Below are 24,915 nucleotides of genomic sequence, written 5' to 3' on the forward strand. Positions count from 1 at the left end.
ATTGCGGGACTTCGCGTTCTCGGAAATCCCGTAGTGACTGTTGAATTGTATACAACATGAGATAAGGACATTACCGATTCGCCAAGATAACGTGCCTGGAAAACACTTGTGCAGATCGGCGTAACATTATGCGAAATATACCGCACCCATTTATTTCAATATCGCCCTTGAAATTTGACCCGGCTTTGCTACGCTGTCGATTTTAACGATTTGAAACTTTTGCCAAATTGCCAAAAATTTCGACAGAGCTAAGATCTGTCTTATACTTCATAGAACTCGTATAGGTCGTGTAACAATACTTCCTCGTTCAGACGCAACATGGAACACAACAATGGCCTGGCTTGGGAGCGAATTCCTGTGTCGGTTATGTCAGTTTCTGAAGCAGTTTGGAATGTACATCAGCTCCTTAATGGTTGTGGTAAGTTGTTACATCCCTAATACAAACAAACGATCAAAGTTCAAATGAGTAAGCACGTATTTAACTAATTAGCATAATAATAATGTAAACAACTGTTCGACGAAAAGGGGGTACATGACCATTTAACATTTACATGACCAATAGTTTGACACTGTTGTAAAACACTAAACTAGCTGCCAAAAAGACCTCATATTCATTACTATTAAAGCTCTTGTCGCCTACCTTTGGGGAGCGACCGGTTTCAACATCTGTTGAGGTCTATGTGGTAGCACCCTTGGTGTTGGGCTAATGGGCCAACTCTGGCCTAAATCCCCATGGCGTGTCATACGTTATGACCTCACCCAAGTTAAAAGTAATAAGTAATTTATATTGGCAGTCATCAAGAAAAATCAAACATAAATTTGCATAAACAACTCGTAAGCGCACGAGGGGTAATAAAACCACTGCATAATAGACTGTGTGTTGCAACACCTGTAGTGTGCCCTGAGTTTCCGTCACGCGAGCATAAACAAGTCACTTTTATTATTAAAACATTATTATGGGTACGAACTGTGTCAGTTGCGTTTCGATTCGAACATAATACAAGAGCACTTTATATTTAAATAGGGTATAGAACCTAACAGGATATGTGTCATATATACTTAAGCCATTGTTATTGTACTGTTGCAACTCGACGCCTAAAGTGACGTCACATAACCCAATCCCAATACTTAATTAATCAATGCCAACAGTGCGGATACGACTTATCTCATGGGAGACTATTCTCATGAAAACAAACCCCCCGTTGAACGAGGTTAATGATGTCCCGTTCAGCCGATGACAGGCCCAAATCGATTCCCTTTTATCGCATGACGTCACACTGCTGTCACGTGATTCTGTCCGCTATATAATTCGCCTTTTCCCTAACACAATAACTAATAACGAGAAACCACTATCGGCACTGAGACCTCGAGGTCAGTCTAGATTCATGGCGGGCTCTTACGAGCCTTTGCCCAGCCGTCAAGTAAGCTTTTACCCGATACCGTATCGTGTACTGGTATACCAGAAAAAGGAATAAAACATAGCAAGATATCATGAACTGTTTGGTTTCTGGTTATAAAAGCAATTAGTACTACAGTAGATATAGCACCCCGCTGAAGCCTGTATATGAAGTCGGATCAGCACGGAGTCATATAACCCAACCAGCGATCCTGTATATTCAGTGGGGGCTATAAATGGTGCACCCGACGTTAGATTTGAACACGCAAAACCTTCCGACCCGACAAGCTACTATTCCACAGAAGCCGTCCACAGCAGTTATTTAATGGACTATATCGATGTTACGAACCGACTAGCAGCCACTATGCTGCAGAAGCCGTCCGCATCTATTCAATGGACTATATGGCAATACAAGCAGATGCAAAAGCGTCCGCGATCTGCAATACTGACTGACAAAGCAACATCGCAAACCAGGTGTGTTTTTATATTTTACGACCGTTCAACTTACGGTCCCGTCTCCCGTTTGCATTCGCTTCGAAATGGATCTATTTCTTGCGACCACGATGTCAGAAGCGACCAGTTTTCCACTGCTATCACTACGCCGTGGGTATTTTTTACCTCAACGAAAGGATATAAGACCGAGGACAAGCAGCATCCTCAACAGTCTACACAATTTTCCAGTCTGCGTCAATGCCGTTCACAAGTAAAGGAAGTGCAACACGGAGAAATATCAGGTGTGCGTAACCGGTGTCTAACATAAACTCTCGCAGGGCGACCTGAGCTACAGGCGCCGACTTATTCTGCCGGCTTTGCCGGGCTCACAGCAATAAGTGATCCCATGTCCGTTTCATTATCGCACGAGCGACTTCAATGCGCACACCTGTATTTTACCCCATGACCGTCCACAACTTTAATCGCTCCGAGCTACGGAGCATAATACCGCTGTTCCACCCAACCTAATTTTTGTTTATGTTCTTTCTTTGTATATCTTGCGCCATGTGTCTTTTACTTTCCTTTTTTTAGTTTTTTAATTGCCCCGCATTTGTTATTTTATCGTTATCGTTTTCTATATATATTGTAGGCGTCGAGTTTCAACAATTTATTCGGTTACATGAGACCCACATATCAATTTCTCATTGCCGAAAGGGAGGTATTGTTGCAACTCGACGCCTAAAGTGACGTCACATAACCCAATCCCAATACTTAATTAATCAATGCCAACAGTGCGGATACGACTTATCTCATGGGAGACTATTCTCATGAAAACAAACCCCCCGTTGAACGAGGTTAATGATGTCCCGTTCAGCCGATGACAGGCCCAAATCGATTCCCTTTTATCGCATGACGTCACACTGCTGTCACGTGATTCTGTCCGCTATATAATTCGCCTTTTCCCTAACACAATAACTAATAACGAGAAACCACTATCGGCACTGAGACCTCGAGGTCAGTCTAGGTTCATGGCGGGCTCTTACGAGCCTTTGCCCAGCCGTCAAGTAAGCTTTTACCCGATACCGTATCGTGTACTGGTATACCAGAAAAAGGAATAAAACATAGCAAGATATCATGAACTGTTTGGTTTCTGGTTATAAAAGCAATTAGTACTACAGTAGATATAGCACCCCGCTGAAGCCTGTATATGAAGTCGGATCAGCACGGAGTCATATAACCCAACCAGCGATCCTGTATATTCAGTGGGGGCTATAGTACCATCAATCCCGTGGTAAATGTTCTTGTCAAATGAATTTAATATTTGACAAAATATTATGCAAACATGACCAAGTACCGTGAAGTTAAACGTGGCATGCTGTATCGTGTTTTTACAAGGCTGTTTTGAATTGTGACAGCGTCCTGACAAGTTAAAATGCACAATATACTCTTGAAACTAAACGCCGTAACACGAGTTTTGGCAAAAACTCGCATTGATTACGTTGGGGTTTCGCTGGGCGCCCGAGTTGCTAGCAATGTAGCATGTATATACTCAGTACACCATCCGAGCGTAAACCGTGTCCGTATCGCTATTTAGTGGGACTTGCATACAAAGCAGCAACCTTTAAATATCATGGTATACTGTATATAGTATATAGGGTGGGGGGACGGGACTACAGGGTGGGGGGACGAAGTAACTAAATATATATTTTACAAAAAAAATGCAAAACATGATTGAATCTCAAAATGTACAGTCTGAAGCGTTTTAACTAAATGATGAAATGTAATACAGTTACATTCTTCTACTTTAGCACATAAATCTAAACATCCTGACCGTCTTTTAAACAGTAAACAATGGTCTACTCTATGCTACTCCATGGGCTTCGTAAAATAACGGTTTTATAATTATTTGAATGTTCTTTTTACTGCCAAATGGGACGAGAATATAGAATGAAAATATGTCCCATCTCCCCAATCCCACTCTATATACCATGGTACTTTATGCGCTGAAGTGTAACACTTTAACTATGCTATAGATTTTTTAATTATCAACGTCAGAAGGCCTAACAATATCTCAATGGAAAGTTGGTGGCACTTGCATGTACAAAAGCCGGAATCTTTGAAATGTAGTTTTCTGCCTAATGTAAGACTCGATTGAAATATAGGTTTTAAGATTTTTTAATCGTCAATGTCGAAATTGCTTAGGCCCAACAATATTTTCCATAAAATTTAATCTAATATTCAAAATATAGAGCATAGGCGTTTTAGAAAGCTGTTTAACCAGCTCCCACGCACGTCTTGGTGAAATTTCCTTTGTTTGTTGTGGTTTTAGCATTAAATAGCTTTGCGCGTATAACGCTAAACGATACGATAGATTAAGCGTATAATCCGTTTGCATTTTAACACATGTTGTATTCTGTATTCAGTAGCAGAACCAAGCTCATTTAGTCTTGTGAAAATCCAATCTAAACACATTATAATCGATTTATCTATTTTCATCATTTTAACTCAATTACGATGCTCAAACCCTGCTAAATAATGGTGTTCCTATAATCACACTCCGGCTGAATATTGGTTTAGATTATTTCAGAGTATTTAAATGGGTTTTAGATTAATGATACTCGAATGCAGTTCCGAAAATGCTTTTCTAAATCACACTGTAGCTAAATAACATCTTTGGATTATCTATGGGTGTTATATAGTCGTAATTCTTGTGGTTGTAAGTCATATGTGTTAGCGATCGCAAATGCAGCTAACAAATTACGTTTTATGTCAAAATAATAGCACGGTGGGGTAAGAAGGGATACCTTTAGCCCCTATATCCCATATTTCCTGATTGTGTCTTTACCCATTAACAACGCTATTTTGTAGTCGTGGGGCTACGGCTATATAAATCTGCAAATAGTCTTTTGTGTACTACCAAATGGGACGGAAAAGAAAAATGAAAACATATCGCATTTCCCCACCATACCATATCCCATTTTACCCTATAATATCCCATCTTACCCCAACGCGTCCCATCTTACCCCACCATACTACATCTCTATATTACTTTAGAGTATTTTTTCGTAACTCTAGTTGTGGTTATGGGTCGCGTATTAACCCTGAGCCGGCCAACCATAAACATCGCCTTTATTTCACATCGTCATTGGCGGTAAGCGGCTTGAAAACATGAGAACGTAGCAATGTTTTGGTGCATGCCTCTCACGCAAGCTGTCTCTATAACACTATATATGGTTCCTTATGTGAAGTTTACATTTACTTCTACCACGTCACAAAAAACGTTTGACGTCCAAAGTACTTATGGAGAAAACACTATAGCGAGTGTGAAAACAAAAATAATATTAAAAATCAGATGAATAATACCTGTTTCGTGGCCATATATAGTAAGTTGGGGTAAGATGGTCCAGGTTTTCACTCTCTTTTATCATCCCATTTGGTAGTAAGCAAAACAATTACATAATTGTATAACCGTGTCCATACAAATCTAAATAAGCGTTGTTAATTGTTAAAAGCATGATTACGAACTAATGGATATCATGTGGTATCTGTTACCACACAGTTCTATATATTTCAATATCTGTAAAAGAGGTTAGGTATAGATTTTGATCCGTGTGACATTTAAAACGCATTGTGTTTTTTTGTCCTTTAGTTAGAGCCACCACTTAAAAAGGTATAGGACCATTTCCCTGTATAAGATATAATGGACTAAAAACTACAACCAATACATGGTAGTCTGATTGTATTGATCAATGCAATGTTATTGCTGCTTGTAGAATATTTCACATTCAACAACACAGCAGTGTTTTCAAACTTTGTTCAACTCCTGGTCTGTTACTGGCAGTTTTGGCGAGTAATTTAAAAAAAGAAAATTAAAAATTCACCCTTTTGTATGAAAAATATTATTTTTTATAATAAATTAACCATTTTTTCAAAAAAAAAAGACGTTTTAATAAAAAAAATATAACAAAAAGTACCATAAAAGAAACTTTTAAAGAAAAATATTATATTTTTATTGTTTCATTGCCGATACAGCCCTTTGTAGTTTTGTCAGTGGTGAACTATTTGTAGTTAGAAAAATATTCCTTTTTATATTTCAATGCCATCACGTTTTCATGAAGTCCCTACCCTACGTTAAGCTTGACTGACGTTTCGTCAGTGATCCATGAAAAAGGTGATGACGCAAAAGGTTACAGTGGCAAATTAATTAACCGGAAAGTATGTCACAAACAGAAATAATACAACAAAAGTTAACAAAACAAAAATAAAAAGACCAGGTCATGACGCAATGTTATTTAACCCGGACATGGTATAAAGATAGTAGAGGACTCTCACGTTTGAAATGGGTATACTATTAAACTGAAAAATTCGTTGGCACAGTTTATGCCAGATTTTCTAACCGTGCTTTTAATAATCATATATAAAAATGCTCTTGAGTCGTGAGGATATACGGTTATATAGTTCTGTAAATATTCTTTGTTTATTACAATGTTATATGTAGGGGCAAAATGGGCAAATTTTCTTTCTCTTTTTTCGTCCCATTTTTTTAGTAAACGAAGAATATTTACAGAAATATATATATAACCGCAGCCCACAGACTTAAAAAAGCGTTGATAATTGTTTAAAATACGTTCAGAAAATATGGGATATGGCGCTCACGGTATCCCATCTTACCCCACACTATATATACATTTATTATGCTAAACCGTATGTGTATCTTTTAGGTTATAGCACTTGATAGAGTTTTCAGTATCCTGTCTCCAATGTCGGCAAACCAGCAACGGAAACGAACAAAGATTCTCCTCATTAGCGCATGGACACTTAGTCTTTTATGTGCAATACCTGCGGTAAGTAAAAGTCAAGGCAAAACCTTCATAATTGAGTTAACATAAGTTTCGTGTTCGGCATGTTTACGTACAATAGCATGTTTTAATTTTTAAAACAAAGAAGTGTATTTATGAACGGTGTTCTACTAGTTATATTTATAACGTGAGTGTTTACCAGTTGAAAACATGAGTATAAACACGATGTAAGAGAGATGACTGTCCTTATTTTGCAAACGGTTTTACCTGTCATATGTATATATTTTCGTTTCTTTTTTTGGTGGGGGCCAGTCGTGGTGGGGCAATGCCAGTCGTTATAGCCCATTCACTAGTTACACCTATGTATGCAATTTCGTGAGTGTTGTTTTTTTTGTATTTTCGCGTCTGTGCTGCATGGCTGACTATCAATCAAAAAGACACATAAGCCCATAGTTAGTAACAGCATAAAGGTCGAACATCGTATCATTTTATTGCGACCGACGTATTCAGCGTTATGAGTGTAAATAAATACTAAAAACGATCTAATTTTGGATAAAAATGGTGTAATTTTAAATAAAAGCTAAAATTTATGTAATTTTAAACAAAAACTAAAAATGCTGTAATTTCGGCTAAAAACGATGTAATTATAAATAAAACTAAAAACAGTTTAATTTCGTCCCTATATCTTCACATTTTTAGCTTTGATTTTTTATCATTTTTCTTGCATTTCAGTTGTTTCTCTTTTCACTGATCAAAAAACAGTTCTGTCCGGACCAGCCAATCTTCCACCAGTGCGTAGATTTCAGTCCTAACATAAACAAACAAGACTTGAAGCCATATTACTTCTTCACTATGTGTGTGAGCTTCCTTATTCCACTTTTCTTCACCGTCATCTCATATTCCTTGATCTTGTGCGAGATTAACGCCATGCAGCGGAGAGACGAAAGTGAGTGAAATATAACGTTTTTAGAATAATTTTTTGGGGGTAAATTTTAAAACAGTTGATAATTTTTTTATTTTTAACATTTCGCAAAAATTTCTTTTTATATTTCGTTGGATGAATTTATCGGGTGTAATTAACATATATAGTAAGCTCGGGTAAAAGGGTTCGTATCTTCATTCTCTTTTATCGTCCCATTTAATAGAAAACAAGGAATACTTACAGAATTATAACCGTTTTTTCAATTTCAATCGTTCTCACAATACAACAGTGCACTATATAGTAAAGCACCAAAACACTTACATATTTTAACAATATATAAAAGTTGCGGTATATCATTTTCCAGCAAAGTCAGTATGCAACGCCCTGCATACATTGTAGTAGGGTGGGGGAAGATGGGACACCTTTTCATTCTATGTTCTTGTCCCATTTGGTGGTAAACAAAGAAAATGCAAAGGATTATAAAACCGTATCCTCACGACCCCCGTAGAACGTTGTTAATTGTTCAAAACACGATCAAGATGTTCGGATAATATGGGCTAAAGGTGTCCCATTTTCCCCCACTTTACTATTTAATACCTCATGACCAGCTTTGATTATACCTTATGCATATATTTGCAGGAATTACCGGGCGCCGGGATAACAACATTGAACGAGCAAGAATGAAGACACTGGTGTTGACTTCGTTGGTTACCCTCTCATTTATTGTACTGTGGGGTCCATACTATGCCATGGGTATCTATCATTGGTTTAATCCAAGAGAGAGAGCCACATTTCCAAAAGAAGTATGTTAAATAGAACAAAACACATAACATATAGCAGGATGGGAAAGGATGGGACACCTTTTCAGTTTGTTTTCTTGTCCCATTTGGTTGTAAAGAACAGAACTACTAAAGAAATATAAAATCGTATCCTCACGACTCCAATCACCCGTTGTTAATTGTTTAAAACATGATCGGGATATTTGGATATTATGTTCTAAAGGTGTCCCGTCTTACCCCACTATACTATGTATTTAATTATCTTTAAATACACGAATTAATACTGTATAAAACAAAGAAAAGGGGATTAGCAGCAAAACGAGTTGTTCCCAACTATATGTTAATAGTTAAGCCCTTTTTGAGCAGGGTTTTTTTAAACTGTGCTGTGGCATATTGGGTTCATGAAACGGCTCAGATGCCGCGAAACTATCACTTATTTAAAAAAATCACTCATAAAGTTACATTTGTGGTAACCCAAAAGCCGGCACGGGGTGTATGAAACAGAATACCTGTGTTATAACGATTGACGTCACCTCACCAAATGAGATTATATGATAAGTTACATTCATTCAATCATTCAGATTTCGGTTGGTCTTTTTGTCCTGATGTATTTTCACCCTGCTGTACACCCGATACTTTATGGCTTCTTCATGAAGGACATACGCAAGCACTTCCTCGTCACTCTAATGCGGTGCTTTAAACTTTCCAGGTGTGTTTTGGTGTTGCATCATTACATTATGGTGGGTGGCTTATTGCGGTAACGCCTGAAAAGGGTCGGCTTCTGCGGTTGAAAGAAACCCATTTGCTTTTAATGCCGCTAAATGTGTATGCGGTGTCTGCAACGCTTTTGCAAATCGTATAAGTTAAATTTAAAAGCTGCAATGCTACGTTGGGTGTTGTTTAGGCCATTGAAATATAATATATAGGAGGGTAGGGGAAGATGAGACAACTTTTCATTTTATATTCAATAAACAAAGATCATTCAAAGAATTATAAAACCGTATTCTCTCGACTCGCTTGGAACGTTCTTAATTGTTTAAATCCCGATCAAGATATTTGGATATTATGTGCTAATGGTGTCTCATCTTACCCCACAGTTATTTGTAACTGTCCCGCGCCGTAGCATATTGGATATAATACGCATGCCTCTAACCTAGAAGTTACGGATCCAAGGCTTTTCAGCTCGTCGCTGCTATATACTGATTGTGAACGCATGTGTCTTTGAGCAAGACACTTAAACGCTAATTGCTTTGGGCCAGTAGGCCCTTTTAGGTTGTCTGTAGTCAGCAATACATTAAACGTCACCAGTCATTTTATGCAGACGTAAAGTTACAGGAAAATTCCCATTTTTCTTTTGTGCATTATATTCGACATACTGAAACGCGTGGTAAAGAGTAAAATTTGTCCTTAGCACAAGCGACATTGGTTTTCTGCTAAACCCCTATTTCCCAATGACCTTTAGTCCACCTACGCGTGCATGGCTTATAGGCATGGTACAGATATACCACAAACAGGATTGAGAAACCGCATTTAAAACTAATGGTATCCTGCTCTTTAAATATCACAAATCGTTCTGATCCCATTTATTGATTTCAAAGGGCATTTAAACGCAATAGATTAGTAGCATGCTTCGGCAATTAGAAAACAATCCAGCAAAAGCTGTAGTTTCATTATCTAAAAACAACTTGTAAGTTGAAACTTTTCTATTTAAAATTTCTTTACTTAAACATTTTTCTGCATACCCTAAACGTAAAAACATTACCGAATCGCCAATATATAAATTTAGTACACTAAACGTATTGTAGCTAACAAACTGAACGTATTTAGCTTCTATTAAGTGCCGCATGCACTGCGCTTAAAATTCGCATAAAAACTATTACAACTGGATTTAAACGATGTGCTGTAAAACAGGCTTATCTAAGGGTTCACTAAATTACCTATAAACAAAACTATTTCAGCATGACTTGTTTAAAATTATAAAATTTATTTTTTTAATTACGTGCAACAAAAAAGTATATAGATTATGTGAATGTGCGACGATAAAAAAATCCCGCTATATTGTAGGTTAGGGTAAGACGGTCCATGTTTTCTCTATTTTGTCTTCCCTTTTGGCAGCAAACAACCAAAGTTTACAGATTTGTATATCCGTATCCTGCGAGTCTTAACAACGCTATATCTTTAAAAACACGATTAGGAAATATAAAAAATACGTGTTACGGCATCATATCTAAAGCCATCACAGTGTACTGTATATGTCATTCTAATCGATTCAACCTTACCGTGGGGCTAAATATTTTGGTGACAAAAGGTATGAAAATGTATATCATTATTCTAACTTACTCCGCAAATGGATATTCCTTGTCCAAAATTTCGCTTTGCTTTGACAACCTCGAATTTGCGGTCAAATTGAAAACTAATTTTCGCGAATCGTTTTCGTTTTAATCTATGAATCTGACTCTAAAACGTTTAATCAGGAAATGGGCTTTCGGTGTTGCCGGATGTTTACGTTTCTATGATTTAAACAACGTCTTATCACTTCCTTAAATCTGGATCGCGGAAACACTGTATTTTTGGACGATCCGCTAATTTACTTGCGGTGAACCGGTCGCTAGATGGCGGCAGCAAACGAGGTTTTAATTGTTTGTTTGTTCCTTGATTCGTCACGCGAGCACTGATGGCTCAGTCAGTTTTTCCGATATACGGTTAAGATATACCAAGATATGATCCAGGTTTATTTCGCGACGGGAAAAGGTGTAAGTCCGACGTTAAAGCGGTCGGTGTCGTGTAGATTGAACTGTCATTGAACCCCGAGTTACTTCCTATAGTGTGCGGGGCACAGACGCCGATCTGCCGCCAAAGAGAAGTCGCCAGCGCCCCAGCACCGACATTCAAAACCAAACTTGCCTAACCAACATAGAGGCGAGTCGTAGTAGTGAGGAAAAATCGGATCAGTCGAACACCCTGCTTGAAAATTCCGCAACGACGTCATTCTCGGTCAAGGTGAGCGGCGGTGACGTCATGAGCTGATGACGTCACTGGCAGCACGCCTATATGCAATCTCCATCCTTATGTTCTCACACTGCAACATGATAATGAACCGCACTCTTCAAATTTCTTCTGATGCAAATTTCTTCGCTGCAATACCGGCGCACTCCATAATAATCGGTCGCTGCATGTTGTAACCACCAACGTATCAACGGGCATGCTGCGCTCGCTTGTTGTGCTTGATCGTTGTTTTGATGTGATTTGAATGGCGGGTTATAATGCTAACATGCATAACCATGGTTGTCATGTTTCTTTCAAATAATCCTTGGCTTAATTTAAGTTTACATGAAAAAATAACCAAATCGATTCCTTTTAGTTTCGCAGTAATTCTAATTCACTTCCAAACAAACGTACACTCATATTTTAAGTTCTTCATTTACCCTTCTTAGAATACCAGCATCCCGCCGAGCCTCTGAGAAGTTCGGGTCTTGCCAGCGCCACCTGCCGGAAGGAAATCCTCACCCTCGTGCCGGGCGAGCAGCTAGCTCACCTCTCCTCAGTCCTGTAACGGAACGTACTGTGTTGCGCGCCACCAGCGTCCCCTTTATAAATGCCGGGAAATGCAACAAAAACAACAACAGACAGGAAATATTTCTTCAAGTTCCACCAACAAACGGAGAGCTTTCGACTAAGCGCTGTTGTGACGAACGAGTATGACGTCATCGTGACGTCACCATGACGTAATCATCCTGGTTCAACTATACTGCGGAAGCTTATACCTTTATCAAAGGCGTGGCAGTCCGACCACACCGGCTTCCCTCCGTGCGTGTCGCCATAATGGTACCTGGAAAACAACATGCGATGTGATGTTCATTATATGTTTTCAACGCATACGTAGTGATATTTTTAAGGTGTTTGAAGAGGCAAAACGATCCCTTATATTCTTCCAATTGGCGCTTAATACTATCGTTCCAAATTTTAAAAGAAAATCCGACAAAGTTCATTAAAAATTATAGGTTGGGGGGAGATGGGACACCTTTTCATTCTGTTTTCTTAATCTATTTGGTAGTAAACAAGAACATTTAAAGAATTTTAAAACCGTAACCTTACAACTCCCATATACCGTTGTAAATTGTTTAAAACAGGATATTTAGATATTATGTTCCAAAGGTGTCCCGTCTTCCCCCACCCTACTATTTAATCACATAAGACAAACCTTAAGAATACACTGCACACGTACTAGATACGCTACGTTCGCCAGCCATACGTTTTCTGTGCAATACCTTGCTTGTAATTATATCCCATACTAAAATGTCCCAGCGAGTAAATGCAGAAGTTCCACCCGTTGTAAATTGTTACCGGGACATCCCCATTTGTGATCCCAACAGCACTCGAATTTATTCGTCCCCATTTCTGTTTCTGTTTCATTCCTTTACTTTTGCTTCAACGGAAAATTGAACGACATTTACTCTTCTATGTTTTACGAGTTCAATTTGCAGCATTCGTCAATAGTTTCACTTCTTGTTGTTATTTATTAGGGTGGGGGAAGATGGAACACCTTTTCACCCTATTTTCTCGTCTCATTTGGTAGTAAACAAAGAACATTCAAAGAATTGTAAAACCGTATCCTCACGACACCCATAGACCGTTGTAAATTGTTGAGAACACATTTATGATATTAGGATATTATATGGCGTCCCATCTTACCCCAACCTACTAAACATTTATATTGAATCCTTATTTTTAACATCTAAACGTCAACAGTCCGCTAACTATTAATAACGTTGCCGAATCCGCAACTTTATAAATACTTCCTTAAATGTAGCTGTTTCACTTCTTACTAATTCGTCTTAGCATTATATAGGCCGATAGCCGTATATTATAATTCTACTCCATTCTATATGGGTGAGGTTCTACGGCAAGGCACGCCAGGGGTCCTGGAATTTAGGCCAGAATTTGCCCATTATGAATTGGCCATTTTTTAAATACCTAATCCATGGCCCATTACCCAAACACTCACATTATAGTTACTGCTGGTATGCACCGCTTGCCACACTAGAATAATCCCGCATTGTTTTAAATTAACTTTTCGCGTCACAGGTGTATACGATGTTCCCATATTGTCGTCCGGGAAATGCTTTCAGTAAAATATTAACTTTGTATTTTGCGTCGATACAGTCGTGTAATGCCGTGCCAAATAAATACGCATTCAATGTGCACAGGGCTGTCCATACCTCAACTGAAATGCAATCGCGACGTGTAAGTTGACCCGATTAAAAAAGGAAATGGTAAACATCTTCGTTTTAAAGGTAAATTATGTTTAAATGAATCAATGTAACTTTTTATCCTCGTGTGGCGGGAACGACCGTCGTTATAACAGCAGCACGGGTGTCCTTTTTCATACACTTCCTGCTGCCTGTGAATTACCATGTATACCAACTTTGTGGGTGATTTTTTTATTGCGACAATTTAGGAGACAAATAGGGGTACTTTTATTCCGAAAACCGCCATCGATATTGGTTTACGTGTTACAGCAATAGTGCACACCTTGAATTTTGGCTGCTTTAGTGCAAGTATAGCTTAATTCTAGTACTTTTACATTTTAATTCAAATTTAAAGTACGCATCTGACAACGTGACGAAAAGTAATTCCAATGTCATTTGACAATTCTGTGAGGTTTTACGTTTTCGAAGACCAAATTGAAGTAAAGGTCGAAATATTTTAAAACCATCGGGTTAAAAGGTCTTCGAACGTAACGGACATTCATTACAGCAAGGCGGGCTCGTTTTTAGGACGTAAAAATGTCGGTTTAAGATTTAAAGAGTTTGTTTGTTTTGGTCATCGGATATAGTAAGGTCGTGACGTCACGGTGGTCAAAATGGTCGTTTGTGACGTAGGTGGCCGCTAAGGATAACTGGACTAAATATATATAGTAGAGTAGGGGAATATGGGACACCTTTAGCACATAATATTTAAATGTTCTAATCGAGTTTTAAAGAATTAACAATGGAAGTCAACGAAAGTCGTGAGGATAGGGTTTTATAATTCTTTGAATGTTCTTGCTTTACCACCAAATGGGACGAGACTAAAGAATAAACAGGTGTCCATCTTCCCCGACCCTACTGTATTTCAAATTATACGTGGTAGCAATAGCAATAGAATTAACCAAGACGCCCATTAAACTTGCTATTTGCCGTGTCAGAAGATGGCTAAGAAAACATAGTTTAGTTTATTGACCTGTCATCGGCGAATGGTCGTAAAACTCGCCACCATCAAACCACTGCCATTAAAAATCTGCTGGTGGCCGGTTCCATTCAGTCAAGGAATTTCAGTCGCAATCTCGCCTTTTAAATAATTTATCTTAAGCTGGCTAATATATATAGTAGGGTGGGGGGCGGGACACCTTTAGCATATAATATCTAAATATCTCGATCGTGTTTTAAACAATTAACAACGGTCTGTAGGAGCCGTGATGAGAATCTGTTTTTATAATTCGTTGACTGTTCTTTGTTTACTACCAAGTGTGACGAGAAAATAGCTTAAAAAGTTGTCCTAACTCTTTCCACCCTACCGCATGCTAATTGATTTTACCAGCTCGGTTTAGATTTTTTCTTCAGTGGCCGTGAGTTATCCAAACCGCTAGATTAGAATGATTGCTGCTGCAAATTCGGTTGGTGATTCAGACGCGAGGCATGCCAGGTTTTACTGGATTATAGACGCTCTGATAAGCATCTGCTAGCACTACAGTGGTTATATGGTTGCAAGCGGTAATGGTGTGCAAGAAGACGCGGTTGCAGATATAGAACCAGTCCTGTTTGGCAAAAACTACGGCTTAGCGTAAACCTATGCTTATAGTAATTTGCTAGGTGAGGGCGTGTTTGGTTTTTCTTCGACTTGGCTAATTGCCATAATGCTGCAGGTGCCTTTGAAAAACATCGCTAATATCTTAACCCTTGCTACGCAGCTTGTGTATTTGAGCGTACGTTATAAAGGATCACGGTCAAAACAAATAGATTGAAGTTTACAGTCTGTCAAATTGAGGTCCCACCCTTGTTATAACAAGCGCTTACAATTGGCTGGAGAAACATGAACGCTTCATGTTCAAACGGTTAGCAGGACAATGCGCATACTGTTGGTAAAATCTCCCCTGTGTATCGCGGTAGGGCCGCATTGGAGTAAAAATTATAATTCAGCACTTCGGTGGGCGAAGGTCGGTCAACAGAGTGTATTATTCGAACTAAAATGAAGTAAATTATACGGTTGATATTCATAAATTTGTCGTTACATCACCCCGACTAAAGTTAATTTGCGTATTTGCGGAAGTAGCTTTCGATAAAATGTGTTATAAAGTCACGAAACCTATGTTTTAAACTTTTTATGATTTTTATCGTTGCCTAATTCACCCCGGAAGTCACTTTAGAACTTCATGTCTGGAGATGAGAATTTGGGAAAAGATAATCAATTCATGAATTTATCGTACGAAAACACTTTATGTACAAAAAAACTCCAAAAATAGTAGTGTAAACTTTAATTGTACCCGCGTATAGAAATGACCCAATAGTTATGTCAGCGTGACTTTTCTATATGGCGTACCATGGCCCACTTATAACTCCCGACACGACTTTATATTTGACCATTGGTAGCTATGAGAAATCCGCACAGCAGTACTTTAAATAGCGTGACTTTAGCAGTGTATTATCAACGTGACTTATACAGCACTTTTAACTCCCAAACCGATTCTTAGTTTTTTTGCCATTTTACTAGCGAAAAATCCGCATGCTATAGGTCCGAAGTGGTTTTGCACTTAGACCTCGGATGCATGGTGTGTGCAGTTTAGACAGGTTCATAGCAAGGTCAGACTACGTCTGCCGTGCGAGAGTGGTTTTGTTGCGTATTAGGATACGTCCAGGCACCGAAGGGTAGCTTATCAGCTGAATTTGTGATTTGCGGTGCCCGCACCCTGCTATAGCTTGAGCGAGGTTCGGAGACAAGAGGAAAAAACGATGGAAGTTTGTTTCTTACTCTTGCTGTGTTTTTCGTAATCAACTTGATTTAAAAATTATAAAGGTGTTACTCACAGAGAATTGTGTATAATGTTAGACGTCTTAGGTGTTGCAATGTTTCGTTTCGTGATATATACCATGCTTCTAGGACTGTGCAAAGGTAGGTAACGGAATGTGCTGGTGAATGGTAGACCTAGTTTTAAACATCGTTAAAGAAATCCGAACGCCAAATTCAAAGTACTTTTTTTTACCTTTGAACATAGTAAACTGCAAATAAATATTTTAAAGTGGGATCGAGAAGATGGGACACCCTTTCATTCTATTTTGTTGTCCCATTTGGGAGAACATTCAAACAATTGTAAAACCGTATATCCTTACGGCACTTATATAGAATGTTGTTAATTGTTTGAAACACAATTAGGATGTATGCATAATATGTCCTAAACGTGTCCCGTCTTCCCCCACCCAACTATATATGCAACAAAACTTTCAATATTTCGACGTTCTAAAAATACGTTTTCTAAGCAGTTACGTCGCAGGCCATATAGTTGCGATAATGAGCCAAATCTGGTCTAAATCCCATGGTTCCTGTCGTGTCTCGCTGCAGGGTCTCATCCATGTAGATTACTACACAATAAAATATAATCTCACTGAGAAATAGTTAAAATGTTACGGTCCCCCGTTTAAATATTTTTATAGAATTTTGTATCTTTAAGACCACTGATTTTCGCTTATTATTATTATCTATTCTGTAAGGGCGATGATCTTCACAGTGACACGCCGTAGGATTTAAACTATATAGCTGGCCCATTATTCCGTCCCTTCAAACCGTAATATTTTTACCGTTTTTTTGTTTAAAAAATAAAAATGTAAATGAAATAACAATATTTTACCGTTTCTTTTGCAAAAAAATAAAATTATCAACAGATTATCCAAGGAACTATTTCTAGGTGAACTACTTTGCGATGATTTCTCGTGCTTCTTTGGAGGTGTGTGCAATTTCACTTCGCCAACCGATTCCCACTGCGCATGCCCGGAAATGACGTGTAACAGCGGGATGCCGGACGTGGAAGTTTGTGGCGATGATGACGTCACATATGCTAATTATTGCGATCTGGAACGTCGAAGATGTTTAACACAGAGGACAATCTATATACAAAGCGTTGGGGCTTGTGAAGGTACGTAAATAAAATAAAGGTATTGTAGGGTGGGGTAAAATGGAACATATTTCTACTTTTCTATAATTAAGTCCCACTTTGTACTAAACAAAGAATATATACAAAACTATAAAACCGTATCCTCACGACTTTTAAATAACGTTGTTAACTTTTCAAAACAGAAACATGAAAAAGGCCATAAGGGGATTTAGGTGCTAACGGTATACTAATTGAACCCACAGTACTATAACCCATTTAGCCTCGCGTAAAAAACGTTCGTTATAACACGGGTTTTATATTAATGTGTAAACAAAGTAACGACATGTGTTATGAAGTAATAGCCAAATCTGGCCTAAATCCCAGGTCTTCGACAAGCACTTTGCGCATAAAATAGAACGATAAGTGTAAGAGGTTTCAATGACCATTGTAATCCCCTTTACATTTAATCCAACCCATATGAACTCTGCTGGCCGACTGAATTATGCAGTTTATTTTAATATATAGTAGGGCAGGGGGAAGATGGAACACTTTTTCATTCTACTTTCTCGTATCATTTAGTAGCAAACAAAGAACATTCAAAGAATTATAAAACCGTATCCTCACGACTCCCATAGGTTAATATTAATTGTTTAAAACGCGATCAGGATATTTGGATATTATGTGCTAAAGGTGTACTGTCTTCTCCCACCATATATATTTAGGTATACGCAAAGAAAGTAAACATCAATTTTGTAAACCACTAACCAATTTTAAATTTTTACATTGTGTCACTTGTTTATTCCAAACTCATATAGTTTTTAAGCGCTAGGTTGGTTTGACCTTATGGTATTTCGCTCATTAGCAATACTTGTTTTGGTTTCTTCAAGAGGTTTCTAAGTACTGTTGACTGCGGTTTATTGCGCCTTGGGAATATTTGTGGTTTGCTCCCAAATTTTACCGCTTGTGGCAATACTTCTTGGAAGTCATTCATTTCTAAGGATTTTTTTGGTACTTGTTTACTCCCACTGGTTCCTTATGGCTTTTTAAAAATCTAATTCGTTAGTTCTATATTACACAAAAGGTAAAATATTTTCCCGAAATATTTACCCACAAATTTAGGTGAACGGTAACTCGTAAGCAGCAGGAGGTGTAAGAAACAGGGCACCTGTTTTATAACGACTGTCGTTGCTCCACCACGTAAGAATAAATAAGTTACATTCACTCATTTATTCATAATTTACCTTTAAAATACGAAAGATACCTTCGCGAATAAAATGCTTAAAAACCCGTAAACCTTTAGATTAGTATAGGGTTTTAAAATTCGATTTTTTATGCAACATATGGTTGGTTAAATTCGTAGGTTGTCGCAACGTAAATCTAGCATTTGTTTTCTCAATACGGGTGGCATTTAACGCTCACGTTTACTCCCCAAGTAGTTTATGAATCAACGCCCGTTTCGTTTCAAATGTCGAAGATTGGGTCTGGTTAACTTCGTACGACCTTACTGAGGTATTTAGTCGTTTCATTTAGTAGACTTGCACCGCAACATTTCAGTGTGCGTCTAATTGGTTTCCTATAAAGGTCTACGCGAAGAACATCGACTTGACGCCCTTGTTTGACAGCTTTAAGACTCACGTCACGGCGTGTTGTTATACGTCGGAAGAACACACCGCATCGTTTAACAATGCGGTTACGATAATGATCGCGAAAATAGAACGCACCGCGTGATTCATATTAGTTGCTGAGGTCAGCGCTATGTGTTTTTGAGCATTATTACGTCCATAGTGATAAAGCACTAATACGCGGCTAGACTCGTATTGATAGCTCCTGTCGCCGTTTTGTCATTTACCAACTGGGGTTCTGTCGCGAGATTACGGGTATTAGCCAGCCTGCTTGGTTGCTGATAGCGGTCGTCTGTAATATAATGCACCAGACAGCTTGAATAACCCACACATTTGTACATCTGCTTGGATTTGAGTTCTGAAATCAACAAATAGTAGGGTGGGGTAAGACGGAACACCTTTAGCACCCAATAACCAAATATCTTTAGCGTGTTTTAAACAATTTACAACGGTCTATGGGAGTCATGAGTATAGAGTTCCCTCTTATATTACAGTTGAGTACTTTCGTAACAGAGTAGGGGGGTAATATGGGACGTGTTTTTATACTTTTTTCTCCACGCAGTTGGTAGTAAACAAAAGATTGACAAAACAAATACCCGCATTATATTTACTCCAAAAAATGTTGTGAAAAACACGATCAGGAAATACAGGATTTATGTGCTGTCGGAACCCCACCTTACCCCAAAGTACTATATCACATTACCACAATGGATACGTAACTGTTTTGTGTAAAAAGTTAACATGGCTGTTTTCTTTAAGCTGTTGGAACATGTACGACAAAGTACGACTGCATGCCAAACGCTGAGTGCTTAAGAGGGGAATGCATTTGCATCGAATGCCCCGACGTCTCGGCTAGAAGAGTGTACTACAACGGTAGACCTGGCCATGGCCGTACTTCGCGTTTGGTTAAGAGGAGCTCTGTTTGTGGCACCGACGGTGTCACTTACGCGTCACCCTGTCACTTAAGATATGTCGCCTGCAAGAAGGAAATCCCGCTCGAAATTTTACGGAGAGGAGTTTGTCGTCACGACAGTGAGTTAATATGAAACCCTATACCTTTATCTTACTGCAATTATTTTGACGGATTTTGTATTCTTAAAGCTCAGAATACAAAATCCCCATTTACAGCGTGTCAAAATAGTTGAGGTCTAAATGGAATACCGGATGGCGATAAAATCAGCGTTCCGGTTATTAAATATATTAAGTGTTCTATCCAGCACTTCTCATTTTTGCAAGGTACAATTTTCCGCTGGTTTTTGCGCCGTGTTTATAAAACTTAACATGGAACAAACAACAGATCTAGTTAAACCGCAGCACGCCCATGTAACAAGATTGTATCCTAAAGCTGACAAACCAATCTGATTTCAATTAATTATTCAATCGTTTGTTGGTATAGTGGGTTGGGGGAAGATGGGACACCTTTAGCACATTATATCCAAATATCCCGATGGTGTTTTAAACAATTACCAACGGTCTACGATTTTATAATTCTTTGAATGTTCTTTGTTTACCACCAAATGGGACGAAATAATATAATAAAAAGGTGTCCCATCTTCCCCTATTCTACTATATAGCTGGATTTCAAACTACAGCAAACGTCTGTTATTGTTTGATTAACAAGGTGTTGTGTAAAGACAAAAACAGAAACTAATTACACCTAGATTACACATTTATGATTTAGGAGACATTTTTACCCCGTCGTATATCTGCTATCACCTGTTTTTTACACCTGGGCCAACATTTTTCAAGGTTGATAAATATTGGGAATTTTAATTGTGCTGTACAAAGGGCACTATATTTCACAACTCATTGCACGCCATGTCGCTGAAGGAACGTATTTTATAAAATTAAAAAGATTCATGCATTACAGCATGCGAGAGTCGCATGCATAAAGAATACCTATATATATAAAAGCTATATGAGAATGTATTACGGCCTAATATTTCTATGAAAACCGAGGTTCCTTTATCAATGTATATATGTGGCGTCCGAGTGAGTTTTCTGCCCCATTTTTTTATTTCTAAATGTAAAACAGGTCTAAAATGGCCTAAACTTTGTAGCTTTTGAATTGGTGTGTATCAGTCCTTTTATATGATTTTTTACAACATTTTAAAAGCTTCTTTTAACGTAGAAAATTTAACAGGGCGCTCTGTGGCTACATCAGGCAGAGCTCTAACCGATGTTGAGCTGCTTGACACTCGCGTGTCATCAAGATCCAATATACAACTTGTCAACTGTTCAATTATTAAGTTTAACCATTGCGTTTCTCGAAGACACCCAAGGCTCTACTATATGGGAGAATATGAGATCACAGGACAAACGCATCTCAATGCTTCTGTTTATGCTTTAAGAACCCCAGGGTGAGTGCGTTTTTTTTTATAATTTCCTATTTTTTCATCTTTTTTCGTTATTTGCAACCACACCTTTAAGAACGCCAGGGTTAAGGCATTTCCTTTTTTTTTTATTTGCAACAAGAAAGTCTAAGTTCTCCGCTTTTTACTTAAACGTTGCTCCACCTTTTTGGCGCCACTTTGTTTCTTCCGCGACTCCTTCTGACCTAGAGGTTATGAGTCCGGGCCTCGAAGCTGGTGCTATTGTTGTGGGCTAGTGTGACTTTAGGCAAGATACGTTTCAAACCAGTTTTTTTAACTCACAAAATGCTATGTGTTTACTCATAAACCAGCACGAAATGTGTGAATCAGAACACCATGTAAAACGACTGCCATATTGCTCCACCACGCGAGCATAAACAGGTTACATTATTCGTCTTGACCAATAAGACTGTGTCTGTGTGCTTTTGAGTACTGTACCGTGGGTACATACCGTATATGACTGTAGACCTCGATATGTGTGGGAAGAAATATAATAGCCACAAATTGATTTACGTTGTTCTTTCAATATTACCAGGTCAGTTAATCCCTCAAGTGAGAGTCAACTCTTCGATTATCCAGTTTTCCTCTCCCGCTTCAAAGCAAGTCGTCAGAAACCAGGCGGATGGCTGGTGGGGTCAAAGGTAACGTGTTTTGACGAATAGTTTTCAGGAGATTTTGGTGCGTATTTTAAAACGCAAAGACGTTTAATGCATTCAGCGTAATGACCAATTTGATACATATACTTTATTCCCTAGCGTGGTATTTGCAAAGGTATGCATGCATGTAAAGTTTAAACCTTTAAAATGCGCAGCAGTCGCAATAAAGTGAAACTTTTAAACTTAAATTGAAACAGCGACTAAAAGGGAATTATACCAGCAAAACAACAGTCATTAAAACAAATATAAAATCAAATAAAACTTCCGTAGACCGCTGTTTTTTGTTTAAAACACAATCAGATTTTTGGATATTATCTGCTTAAGGTATCCCCTCTCCCCCACCCTACTATAATACTAAACCCATATTACAGTAAAAGAAATCTCATTCGAGAAACTCTCAACAATATAGCCATATGTGGTTGTGATTACTCTCTTTTCATTCCACAATCATGTAAATAATTTTTCGACTACACGCTTGTGTAACATTTGTGCTGATTTATGTTCCGCTTAAGCAGATTGGCAGTCGGAAGGGCTGGCTGGGTGTTGCAGATCCAGCCTTGAACCCAAAGGACGTGACAGGCAAATGGAGGTCAACGACAAAAGGGTCGCAACGATCATGGAGAGCAGAACCCACTATTAGTGTTGAATGCAAGAAATTAAATGAGGAGACAGGTAAACGTGTGGTGCCTGATAAAGGAGATGTCTTGTAAAATAATGTTTTTTTTTGTATTATGTTGTAGTAGTATGGGGGAAGATGGGACACCTTTTCATTCTCTTTTTTACACCCCATTTGGTAGTAAACATTCAAAGATTTATTAAACCGTACCTAGCGACTCCTATTGACCGTTCTTGATTGTTTAAAAAACGACCAGGATGTTTGGTACTATGTGCTCAAGGTGTCCCACCTTACCCGACAGTATTATATGTCTTAAGTGACATATTATATAAGTCAAAAATTAGGCGCTTGTTTCGTAACCGTAGGATACAAGGTTGAATGCTCGAAATAGTGACACCATTGATAGCTTTAGCGTCCTTATTGGACAATACACTTTCCGGACATTGCTCCAATCCAATGGTTCCTAATAAGTTGTAGCACATATTGGATGCCCGTGTAACGGGCCAACTCTATATAATAAATCTTATTGCCCATAGTTGCAACGTTGTAGGAGCTCAGAGAAGAATGATGTTCATTTAATAGAAGGTCCTGCTGTGACGCACAGCACCTAGTGTATATGACAAAGTTTTCCCGTTGCTCCAAACAAGTCCTGTACCAAATCATGCCCCACCAGCTAAAGTGTTATACCGCGTATGAACCTTATGTCAAAGCCTTCTCAAGGGTAGTCAAAAACTAATAGCACGTCTCTTAAAAGTAATTTAACAAGAAAGCACATATCTTCGTATTTGTCTTCCTTAGAACCAGCATGTGAAGATCATTTTAACCTAAATTTACCTTTGAAATCAAATTGGCAACGAAGTTATCCAAGAAAACCAATTTATGTTCTCAAATTCATACGAGTTACGAAGAAAGGGAACTACAGACCACGAAGAAAATTCACACGTATGACAAAATTGTTTATACTTGGTGTTAAAAATTTAACAGATGTTTGCAGTTCAAATTTCTACGACTTCGAAATGGAGACGGTTCAGTGCGTATCAAATTAAAATCACAACGGAAAGAGATTCGTGTGGAGTGCCAATGCTTGCAGACAGGGTGGGACCATTTTTAAAATGTAGTTGGCGTGATTACTGGAACAAGACAATTATTATAGTAGGGTGGGATAAGATAGGAGATGTTTTCATTATATTTTTCTTGTCTTAGGATATTTGGACTATGTGCTAAAGGTGTCCCATATTACCCCGCAGAACTACAAAACCTCTGTGTTTAAAACGGCTTACAACTACCGTAAACTGTGTTGCGACGAACTTATTTATTTCACGCATTTTTCCGATAGAATTGTTTGTTTTGTGATCTTAAAGGACCGATGGCAAGAAAAATTGCCGGAAAGTCTCTCTTCAGATTTACCTGGCACCATAACACCATATACAAACTAAAAATGTTTATTTGTATTTCTTTTGCTAATCTAATTCATGTTTTGATAAGTAGAAATCAAAGTCCACACACACGCAACATTGTGGTGGAAAGGTTTTGTTCCACAAAAACAAATCAAAGAAAATGTTGAGACAGAAAATACGATTTAAAGCTCCGTTTGACGGATGTGTTTGGTTTCGGTAAGTAATTTAAACTTTTTGGGGTAGGGGTACGACACAAAAGTTATGTAAAAAAATACGTTTGTCTTCTTTTTTCTAAATGCAATTTTTTTACCTTGTTTTTTAACAACAGAGTTTCGGTTGTGTCTGTAAAAAGGTTTATGTATGAAGATGACAATCTAGTTCGGAAAATTTGTGCAAAACACCGTTGACAAAGACGTTTTTAAAATTGTCTTGCTTTTTGCTGCTTCATATTCGCCATGCAAAATGTGGATTAAGCTTGGGGGTGTTTATCACGCCGAAAAGGAAATAGTAGGCTATATATGTGCCATGGCTGTAGGAAGTGTGTGGCACTACTTTTAAGGAGTTTGAACAAACTTACCCGTTTTCTGTTGCTTATTTTTATCTGTAAACTTGGTTTCTTGCCCTTTTATTGTTTTTATTCTTCTTGAACGCACTGTAAAATATTCCCGCTTGTCTTGCATGCTTCAGTCTATAAACAAGCTGTTTGTCAGAGTTTTTCAATATTTGTGCACTCTTTTGATTGTATGTATAGAAAATGTGTTTTGTGTGAAATAGGTGAGTTTTCAACTTTTATTCATTTA

At 38.2% G+C, this 24,915-nt stretch overlaps 2 protein-coding genes across 4 annotated transcripts in view; both read left to right on the top strand.

The window, feature by feature from the left end:
* LOC149738722 (gonadotropin-releasing hormone receptor-like) overlaps window positions 1–13,530 on the top strand; it is a 33,503-nt gene extending 19,973 nt beyond the window's left edge. The window contains exons 3-9 of one of the 2 annotated variants that reach the window (XM_089874379.1): window positions 312–418; window positions 6,550–6,672; window positions 7,360–7,573; window positions 8,189–8,352; window positions 8,910–9,037; window positions 11,154–11,328; window positions 11,763–11,969. In XM_089874379.1, the coding sequence (XP_089730505.1) occupies window positions 312–418; window positions 6,550–6,672; window positions 7,360–7,573; window positions 8,189–8,352; window positions 8,910–9,037; window positions 11,154–11,328; window positions 11,763–11,789 (938 nt within the window). In that variant the 3' untranslated portion in view covers window positions 11,790–11,969. Of the gene's footprint in view, window positions 1–311; window positions 419–6,549; window positions 6,673–7,359; window positions 7,574–8,188; window positions 8,353–8,909; window positions 9,038–11,153; window positions 11,329–11,762 lie in introns of both variants that reach the window. The other variant, XM_089874378.1, reaches the window with a different exon arrangement.
* On the top strand, window positions 13,484–24,835 carry LOC149738723 (uncharacterized). 2 transcript variants are annotated; one of them, XM_089874374.1, is made up of 10 exons: window positions 13,484–13,622; window positions 17,267–17,494; window positions 19,834–20,106; window positions 21,218–21,434; window positions 21,982–22,087; window positions 22,618–22,774; window positions 23,517–23,660; window positions 23,713–23,813; window positions 24,207–24,331; window positions 24,444–24,835. In XM_089874374.1, exons 2-10 carry the CDS (start codon window positions 17,356–17,358, stop codon window positions 24,520–24,522), a joined length of 1,341 nt encoding a protein of 446 aa, XP_089730500.1. In that variant the 5' UTR covers window positions 13,484–13,622; window positions 17,267–17,355; the 3' UTR covers window positions 24,523–24,835. The 2 variants fall into 2 exon arrangements, with proteins under 2 accessions (XP_089730500.1, XP_089730499.1); XM_089874373.1 differs by lacking the exon at window positions 13,484–13,622 and adding an exon at window positions 16,294–16,476.
* The last annotated feature ends 80 nt before the right edge of the window (window positions 24,836–24,915 follow it).

This window comes from Ciona robusta, chromosome 3, assembly GCF_009617815.1.
Source record: "Ciona robusta chromosome 3, ASM961781v2".
NCBI classification, from domain to species: Eukaryota; Metazoa; Chordata; class Ascidiacea; order Phlebobranchia; family Cionidae; genus Ciona; species Ciona robusta.

What these genes read in the sequence shown, in the direction of transcription:
- LOC149738723 (XM_089874373.1), top strand. Translation starts at nt 16,407, where the DNA reads ATGTTAGACGTCTTAGGTGTTGCAATGTTTCGTTTCGTGATATATACC. An exon ending in AAGCGTTGGGGCTTGTGAAG is followed by an intron (nt 17,495 to 19,833) that starts GTACGTAAATAA and finishes GTTTTCTTTAAG; the next exon opens with CTGTTGGAACATGTACGACA. An exon ending in ACCACGAAGAAAATTCACAC is followed by an intron (nt 23,661 to 23,712) that starts GTATGACAAAAT and finishes AGATGTTTGCAG; the next exon opens with TTCAAATTTCTACGACTTCG.